This window comes from Eriocheir sinensis, unplaced genomic scaffold (assembly GCF_024679095.1).
Source record: "Eriocheir sinensis breed Jianghai 21 unplaced genomic scaffold, ASM2467909v1 Scaffold694, whole genome shotgun sequence".
Taxonomy (NCBI): domain Eukaryota; kingdom Metazoa; phylum Arthropoda; class Malacostraca; order Decapoda; family Varunidae; genus Eriocheir; species Eriocheir sinensis.
The window spans coordinates 233,640-243,121 of record NW_026112047.1 but is presented as its reverse complement, the minus strand read 5'-3'; the positions used below and the strand labels follow the sequence as shown (position 1 = coordinate 243,121).

The window sequence follows — 9,482 nt, the reverse complement described above, 5'->3', positions numbered from 1 at the left end:
ATGCATCTTGGGAGGAAATCCAGCATATCAGCTACCACAGGAAACACTCCACTACACCACCACAGAGGCTGAAAGACCTGGTGATAAAGGAAAGAAGGAAAAAGAGGAAGGAAAGAGAAGGGAAGGAGAGATGGAATGGTTTAGGAAAGAGGAAGAAGGAAAAAAAAGGGTGGAAGACGGAACAGGATACGTAGAATAAAAATAATATGTTTGTGTTCTGTGTCATAGCATCTTTTCTCTCTATCTTCCCGATGCCATAAGACACTTGGGATAAGGGGATCACGATGCATCGTTGATCTGCATTCGCCTCCACGTTGATCAGGATGCCGAGCTCCTGAGGGGGAAATGTCGAGGTGAGAGAAAACGATAATGATTGGAGGAGGAGTGACTGAGTTGTTAGAAGATAAAGTGATAGAGCATTAGTGGAAGGAACGAGACGGTGTCTCAGTGGGTGAGGGAGAGCACGTGGATAAAGCGATAGGAAGGAAGGAAAGGTGTTATCAGTGGGTTAAGAAAACAGTGAATAGAGGGTGACTGAGTTGTTAGAAGATTAAGTGATGAATGGGAAGGAAAGTTGTCTCAGTGGGTAGGGAGAGCACGTGTGATTGTGTGAGTGACAGAGTTGGTGGATAAAGCGATGGGAAGAGGAAGGAAAGGTGTTGTCAGTAGGTTAAGAGAAAACGAGTGATTGGAGGAGTGACTGAGTTGTTAGTGAATAAATTGATAGACAGTGGAAGGGGAGAAGTGTGATCAAGTGTTTATAGTGGTGGATAAAGCGATGAGAACAGGAAGGAAAGGTGTTATCAGTAGGTTAAGAGAAAACGTGTGATTAGAGGAGTGACTGAATTGTTAGTGGATAAATTGATAGACAGTGGAAAGGGAGAGGTGTGATCAGTGGGTAAAAATCATAATATCTACGGTTGACAAAATTATGCAAACGTCTTTTCTGAGTTATAATGTTTAATATCTTTATAGGGAAGTAAAAAAAAAAGATTCATATAAAAAGAAAGAGAGGGGAGGAAAAGAGAGATACGAGAGAAGATAGATAGATAGATAAATAAACAAAGATAAACAGAAAAAAGTAGAAAATGATTAAGAGCTGGAAAGGGAGTTAGATAGATAGATTCGAGGTATATGTATGTGTCTATTTGTATGTTTGTTTGTTTTTACAGCTGAGGAGACAGTTCAAGGGCGTAAAAAAAAAGAAAATAATGAAAATAAAGCTCCCTACTTACTCCTCCTGAATAGAATACAGAGGAGTGTCTGTTTGTATGTGTTTGTGTTTTAGTGACCAAGCGAGTGTAGGAGTTAATGACTAAATAAATTAAATCAAAGAGCAAATTGCTAAGAATGTGAATCAGTGAGCGAGTTAAGAGCGAACGAGTCAGGGGAGAAAGTGAACAAGGGAGTGAGAGAGAAAATAAAGAGAGAGAAACGGCTCCACACTCACCGGTATGAGGTCCATGTTGAACTGATGGATGGACGCGTTGGGGGAGAGGCCATCCACGGAGTCCAGCAGGAAGGGGTCAGCGTGCAGGAAGTGAGGGAAGGATATGAAGGCAGGAGACCCATAACGACAGGACTCGGCGTTAAGGAGTCCTACGGGGAAATAAAGGAGTCAGGGAGAGATGAAGGAAGGGAAGAAACGAAACGAGGAGGTGAAGGAGGGAAGAAAGAAGGGATGAGAGACGGAGGAAAGACGAGAGGGGAAGGATGTAGATATAAGAGGAGGAGGAAGCAAAGAAAGGAACAAAAGAATGAGTAAGGGAGAGACGAGAGAGAGAGATGAGAGAGGGAAGATTGAAGATATGAGGAGAAGGAGGAAGGGGACGAAAATACAGGAATAGGAGACTTCTAATACCTATCTCTACTTCTATCTCTACCTCTACCTGTCTCTCCCTGTCTCTGCTGACCTTTCCATATACTCTACCTGTAGCGCAGGTTCCGTCGACACAGTAGCCTCGTTTCCCGGCACCACGCTCCGTTGGCAAAGGTGTGATTGTTGCCTATGTGGCATTGGGCAGGAGGCCGTTCTTATCTCGACCTCCTCCTCATAATATACAGGCATGGTCCTGGGGTAGTGTTAGAAGGGGTCTGTTAGTATGGGAAAGCGAAGAATGGGAGGATGTGAAATAGGAAAGAGTGGTGATTTTGTAGTGATTTCTTGTTTTCTTCCTTTCCCTTTCTCTTTTTTTGTTTGTTTTTTATTCGTTGCTTGTTCTAGTTTGTACCTTCCTTCCTTATGTTGTTTTCTCTCTACGCACCATTGTCTTCCATCCTTTTCCTTTTTTTTTTTCCTTTTCTTTTTACTCTTTCCTAATCCATTCCATCCATCCCTTCCCTTCCCTTCCTTTTCCTTCCCTTCCCTTCACCTCCGCTCCTTTTCCTTCCCTTCCTTCCTCTTCGCTTCCCTTCCCTTCCCATCCCTTCCCGTTCCTTTCCTTTCCCTCCCATATCCTTTCATTTCCAGCCTCTTTCTGTTCCTTCCCTTCTCGTCCAACCCCATCACTCACATGCAAAGGTCGGGGCTGTAGAAGTCGATCAGGTCCTTGCCTCTGTTCGGTGGCCACATCTCTCCCGCAGAGCCTCCGACGCGGTTACACGGGCTCTCGTAGAAGTCCGTCTCCCGCACTCTGTTCCATGTGTCGATTCTCCCTACCGATAATACGAGGCTACGAAGACGGCCAGGGAGGAAGATACACAGACATCCACTAAGTATGCATTTCACTCATTATATCAAGGGAAGAAGTGAAGGGAAGATGAAGAGGCAGGAAAAAGATGTTTATGTAGGAGAAAGTAAATTATTGAAGTGAATGTTAGTAGGATGAAAAAAAAGAGGATGTGAATAGGTGAGAAAGACGTGTGAGAAGACTTTGTAGTATATGGAAGAAAAGAGGAGGATGTGAAAGTGGTGAGAGAAAGGAATGAAAAGTGAAGACAAAACTGTGTAGCGTACAAAAGGAAGAACAGAAGGATATGGGAATGTGGACTGTGGAAAGAGAGCTTGCTTAGGGAGAGAACTAAAGGGTATGTAAGGGAGAAAGAAAGGTATGCGATGACTCTAAAGGGAGAAGAGACAGTAACATTAAAAGGGAAAAGCTGAAAGATGAGGAAGATGTGTTAGTGGAAGAACGAGGAAACATTCATGATGGGAAAGAGAGGATAGGTTCTGCCCTTTGCCGCTGAGAGAGAGAGAGAGAGAGAGAGAGAGAGAGAGAGAGAGAGAGAGAGAGAGAGAGAGAGAGAGAGAGAGAGAAACACTAACATGTGGTGGGAAGTGTGCCAAAAGGTGTGTTTTTAAGGGTGACAGAAGGGCTTGTGGAGAGAGGAGAGTTGAAGGAGATTTTATGTAACCAATGAAAACGAGGGGTTGATAGTGGTGGACTTACCCAAATTGTCAAGGGTGTCGTGGCCTGTGTACATGTTGAACTCTCCATCGTACGTAAGGGACAAGTTGCGCTGTGAGGGAAGGGTTGTGTTTGGTGAGGAAGGGGGGTGGGGTGGGGTGGGGGGGATGAGTGATTTTCCACGTCGTTATGATATCAAGGTATAGTACTTTTTTTCGCGTTAGTAATAAGATTGTGAAGAAAAGATATGGATTACATGATGTCTAGCTGTCTGTACTCTCCCTTTAGGTGTCAATAACAGCAAAAACAAAAAGAAAGTAAAGCAGGAATTGAAATTTTCACTATTTAATGTTTTTTTTTTAAGAAATGTAATTAAAACTATCGACCTTTTTAAGCGTAATGATGGATGTGTAAGAACGTAAGAAAAAAGAAAGACACAAAGCGATTATTCATCACCAAAGTTAAAACGACAATGCAATAAAGTAACCAAGCGGGATTCGAACCTTGTAGAACCACGCGAATTTGTCGTAGTCGGTGAGGCCAGGGGGCAGGTCGACCTCCGGGGGCAGCGTGGCGTTCTGCATCCAGTCCAGCAGCGGGTCCTGAGCCAAAGTATTAGCCATGAGCGACACAAAAAGGAAACTTAGCAATATTTATCAGTCACGAAGAAAAAGCAAGTCTAGTTTAAATTTTCGACGACGCAAGAAGGAAAACCAAACTGCGTTATCAATTATACGACAAGTCAAACTATAATCCGTGACCTACACACGAGGAAACAAAATATATGTCCCATTTCAGTTCAGTTTAATTTCTGGGCGACACAAGCGAGACACCAACCCATCATTTCAACGTCGATTAGAATAAGCCAAAGTATCACCCATGAGGGCCACAAGAAGAAACAGGAAATAGGTTACAAAAACAACATCCAGTTCAATTTCTGTGCTACACAAGAAGGAACACCAAGCCAAACAGTCACGCACCGTGTACCCGTCGAAGATGAGCTGCCCGGCCGTGGCTGTAAGGATGAGCGGTTCCTCCTTTTTCTTGAAGAACAGGTTGAGACTGGTGAGCTGCCCCGGACTGTCCCGCACGCCCCACGCCGAGGACTGGACGGAGGGAAGGAAGGAGGGAGGATATCAAGGGATGGAGAGGACATTGTGGAGAGAAAATAAGAAAGATGAACTATTATACGAGTACATGAAGACGAAATAGGAGTGCGTGACAGGACTACTGTGAAAAGAAGTGCAGGAGAAATGAGAATTGTGCAGACATTCAGGACAGAGCTCACTAAAGAGGATGTGAGAAAAGGGAACAAATTAGAAAAAAAAAAGTTAAGGAAAAAGTACTATGGAAGAGAACAAGAAAAGTGCCACTACCAATATTTAATCTACTACGACTACAAAAAACGAAAGGAAGACAGAAAGGTGAGTCTCTTTATAAACGCTGCGAATGAATTATGGCGGGAAAACAGAAGAAAGGAGATTGAAGTGTAGAAAATTGAATCACCTGCAGAAATCAATGCGAGGATTGGAAGAAGAAAAAGAACAATAAAATGAAAAAATACACAAGAAGGAAAACTTTTAATGGAAGAAAAACAGGGAGGAAAGGAGGAAAAAAATGCGAATTAAGGCGTGGAAATACAAGACATGAATCAGTAAGGAAAAAACGTAGAAAAGAGAAGAAAAAAAAAAACACCATAACCAAAAAGATACAAAGAGGAAAACTGATGATAATGTAAGGAAGAGAGCACGGCCAGCCTCCTACGAACAAAAAGAGACTAAAAGGAGATTATATGTGTTTTGCGAATGAAGGGAGAGAAAGGGGGTGAGTCGTGTCTACCCTGGGCGAGACTCACAATGGGTATGGTGTTAAGGTTGACGATGGGGTCTTCCTGAGTGTTGTTCCCCGAGGTCTCTGCGTCCCACACCCACCACCGCTGCTGCAGGAAGGTCACCGTGTCGTTGCCGTGGAAGGACACGTTCTGCTTCTCGTGGTACTCCCTGGACGACCAAGGAAAATAAAGGAAACTAAATGGCTGACTTAGAAATGCACTCTGATGTTTCTATAAGGTCAAAAGAGATGTTACTTAAAGAGATAGGTAGACAGACAGAAGACTAGACAGACATAGAGACAGAAAAGTTGACATAGAAACATAAAAATGCACTCTGATGTTTCTATAAGGACAAAAGAGATGTTATTTAAAGAGATATTACCTAAAGAGACAGGCAGACAGATTGAAGAACAGACAGACAGAAGACTAGACAGGCATAGAGACAAAAATGCACTGATGTTTCTATAAAGACAAAAGAGTTGTTATTTAAAGAGATATTACTTAAAGACAGGCAGACAGACAGAAGAGCAGATAGATTGAAGAACAGACAGGTACAAGACTAGACAGGCATAGAGACAGAAAGATAGACATAGAGATATACGAAAGAAAAAGACAAGCATACTTAGATTGACATAAAAAGGGATACAGATTAGATACACACATAGCTACAGAAACACAGACAGACAGCCACACAGACACAGACAATGAGAGATACATATAGTGACAGTCCACCCCACAGATAGATAACAAGAAGTACAGACAAACACAAACTAAGAAACACAATAAAGGGTTGAAAATAACGAAAAACATATCATGCATTCTTCCCCTGCCTACCTACCTCCCTTCCTCTCCTCCTCCCCCCCCCTCACCTGTAGCAGTAGGGCCCCACCTCCTGTAGTGCCGCCTTGCCCCCCGCCGCGAACTCCTCCGGGTTGGTGATGTTGAAGAAGTAGAAGCGGAGGAACATTGGCACGGGGGTCACGCGCCAGATGTCGTACGCCCGCGAGCCCTCCACCACCTCCATGTTCTGTGCGGGGATCATCGTCAGCAATATTCTTAATTTTTTAACTCATCTCCCTTACCGCCTTCAGCACAGCGTCAAACATGGCCTGGTACCCTCCCGCCAGCATCGCCACGCTCTATCCTCTCCTCCCTCATACCCACCTCAATCAATTTCTCTTTCCTTTATTCTTCATTTTTTAACTCTCATCTCCCTTACCGCCTTCAGCACAGCGTCAAACATGGCCTGGTACCCTCCCGCCAGCATCGCCACGCTCATCGCCACGCACCCAGAGGCCAGGACCATGAGGGTGACCTGGCAACACGTCCAAGGACGGACTGCCCTCGACCTCCTTCCTTGGTGCCCGGCGTCCCAGCCCTCCGCCGACACCCCGATCGTGCCTGACCAGGGGGTGCGTAGGTGAGTGAAGTGTGTGTGTGCATGGAAGGGAGTTATTAGTGGTGTAGTAGTATTGGTGGTGGTGGTGGTGGTGGTAGTAGTAATAGGATGATGATGATGAGGAGGGGGAGGAGGAGGATAAAACATGCAGTAGTATCAATAATAAAAGTAACAGTAATGATAGTAATAAAAAACAACAACAACAACAACAACAACAACAACAACAACAACAATAATAATAATAGTGATAGGAAGAAGAAGAAGAAGAAGAGAAAGAAGAAGTAGAAGCAGAAGAAGAAGAAGAAGAAGAAAAAGAAAAAGAAGAAGAACAACAACAACAATATCTATGCTGATCCACTTCGTCATCAACTAACTCATTAACAACCTCAAAGTTCTCCTTCTCTCCTCAACCACTTAAGTAACAGTCGTAAGTGCAATCAGAGTTCATCCCCTGAGTGGCTCCCGTGTATCCAGAGAGGCGAGACGCTGCAGGCTTTGATAACACTCTCATCATATCTATCCCTCCAGGTTCTTGCCCGGTGAGAGGAGCCAGTATAAGGGGGGGGGGTACTATCGGGCGTTGTTGCGAGGATGAGAAGCATATTGTTGGGGTACTAGAGTGCTTGATAGTGTCATGACTTGTAGCATTGCCAGATTGTCGTACTCAGCCGCTTATATTTCCCGACTTCCTACCCCAAAACTGTCTTCTGGGCTCCAATAACGAAACTCATTTATAGTTATCGTTAAAAGAGTTAGATCCTGATGTTTCTTGGCAATAGTTAGGCGTCAGAAACCGGTAAATACTATGCTCTGAGTACGATGATCTGGCAACGGTGTGCATGAGGAGCTGTTGAAAGTGTGTGAGTGGGGGGATTGTGGCTGGGTTTGGGTGTGGGAGGATGTGTGGTGTTGAGTGAGTGAGTGGGGGTAGGTGTGGGCGGCCTTGTGCGTGAGTGTGGGCGTGGGTATGGGTTGGTGCCTGGGTGTGGGTGTATGTGTATGGGTGTGTAGATGGGGGTGTGGGCGGAGGTGGGTGTACATTAATTAGGATGTAGGTTATGACGGCAATGTTTCTCGTTGTCAGTGTGATAGAATGTATGTGGTAAAACGAAACCCTTTGATTATAATAGTATACAGGATAAATATACGAATGTCAATATCGTTTCTTAACCCGGAAGCAGCGGGGATCATGTTTCTTAATGGTACCTCTAAGCGAGAAAAAAAAAAGAGAAAAAAATCATCACTCACACAAACCATTTCATAATATATATCGAAGCATTTGTAAGCAGTTTATGTATCATCTATTTTGGGGGGTTTAAATCATGGCACAAATTTGGCCCGTCGCTGCTACACGGTAAAGCCACAAATTTGGCCCGTCGCTGCTACACGGTAAAGCCACAAATTTGGCCCGTCGCTGCTACACGGTAAAGCCACAAATTTGGCCCGTCGCTGCTACACGGTAAAGCCACAAATTTGGCCCGTCGCTTCTACCGGGTTAAAATCATGTAAAAATCTATCTAAATCACGAAACAATAGCAAAGCCCTGTTTAGTATGCCAAATGGAGGTAATGCATGACAGAACTACTAAGTCTATTGCGCTCCACAATGCATTCGTTTACAGCGATAAAAATAAACCTTATCAGAGAGCAATAAAGCAAACCGTTATCGCTTGAGGTCAACACACTCGTCACTGGTGTAAAGTAGCTTCGTCATCAGTCCTCTCATGTGGTGGACGCAGTGCCTTGAATTTTATGTTGGCATTGTAAGACGCTTCTGCCTCTAATATCAACTATTTTCAAAGGCCAAAATGCAGATCAGTCGGGTTCTAATCAGTGTTTTCTTAGGTTCATGATACAGAAGGAGGGACAAACGGCCACCAGGGTCACAAAACTACCCTTGGAACCGCTCAACGCTCTTATGAAAGTCTTGTGAAATATGTGAGCTTGGGCGACGAAATGTTTAAGAATACGGGCGTTACCAAGTCCCTCTAGCAGCTACGAATTATTCAGACATCGTCAAATGGCTCCCTCCTTCGTCCATTCCCTCACTCCCCTCCCACTGCCTTTCTCTTCATCCTCCTTTCTTTTCCTTTCTTTATTCACTTTCCTCTCGCTTGCCTTTCTTTCTCTATTCTTCCTTCAATTAATTCCCTTTCCTCTCCTTTATTTTCTCTCCCACGTTCACCTTTTCTCCCCGATCCCATTCCTTCCCTTCCCTCCCCTCCTTCAGCTATATTTGCCAAAGGGAAAACTGGAAACAGCATGAACCAAATAGCGACAAAATATCGGCGTTACAATAAAAAAATATGAGCCAGCGCCACCAACAAGCAGGCATAGACAGATTACAGGGAAAGAAGACTAGATACTTCCCACACATTAAGGCCGCGCAGTGAGCAATAGCAACCTAGAAGTCTGTATACGAGAAATATACTCAAGTTACTGTCCTTTCTAAACTATTATGAACTATGGAAACACTGAGGGAAACTGCAGGGAAAGAAGAGAGGAGAAAGGGCCGAGTTACTTTTCACTCTAAGCAAACACAGTGAGCCGCAGAGACCTTTATGGAAACTGTAGAGAAAAGAGGAAGGAGAAAGACCATGTTACTGTTCACACTAAGCCAACACAGAGAGCCGCAGAGACCCTTTATGGAAACTGTAGAGAAAAGAGGAAGGAGAAAGACCATGTTACTGTTCACACTAAGCCAACGCAGAGAATGGCAGAGACCCTGAAGGCGATGGGAGAAGAAGATGAGAGCAAGTTACCAGAAGCTGTTACCCGACATCGTGAACTATGGAGGCTTTGAAGGAGGCTGTAGTGAGCTTAGAGAATGCAGGGGAAGTGAAGTTACCGTCCACACTAAGAGCGTAGTTGTCCCGTCCGTTCGTCTTCATGGCTGGAGGCGTAAT

The 9,482-nt window shown here is 44.3% G+C and overlaps 1 protein-coding gene across 1 annotated transcript; it reads right to left on the bottom strand.

Moving 5' to 3' along the window:
- Positions 1 to 1,450: 1,450 nt before the first annotated feature.
- Positions 1,451 to 9,482, bottom strand: LOC126993871 (protein croquemort-like; the record flags this gene model as incomplete). The annotated part of the gene is made up of 10 exons (XM_050853008.1): positions 9,425 to 9,482; positions 6,398 to 6,579; positions 6,048 to 6,205; positions 5,203 to 5,347; positions 4,328 to 4,453; positions 3,851 to 3,949; positions 3,390 to 3,459; positions 2,514 to 2,655; positions 1,931 to 2,072; positions 1,451 to 1,471 (listed from the first exon to the last, which is right to left on the bottom strand). Coding segments are annotated over exons 1-10 (1,128 nt in total), but the record flags the coding sequence as incomplete, so codon positions are not given.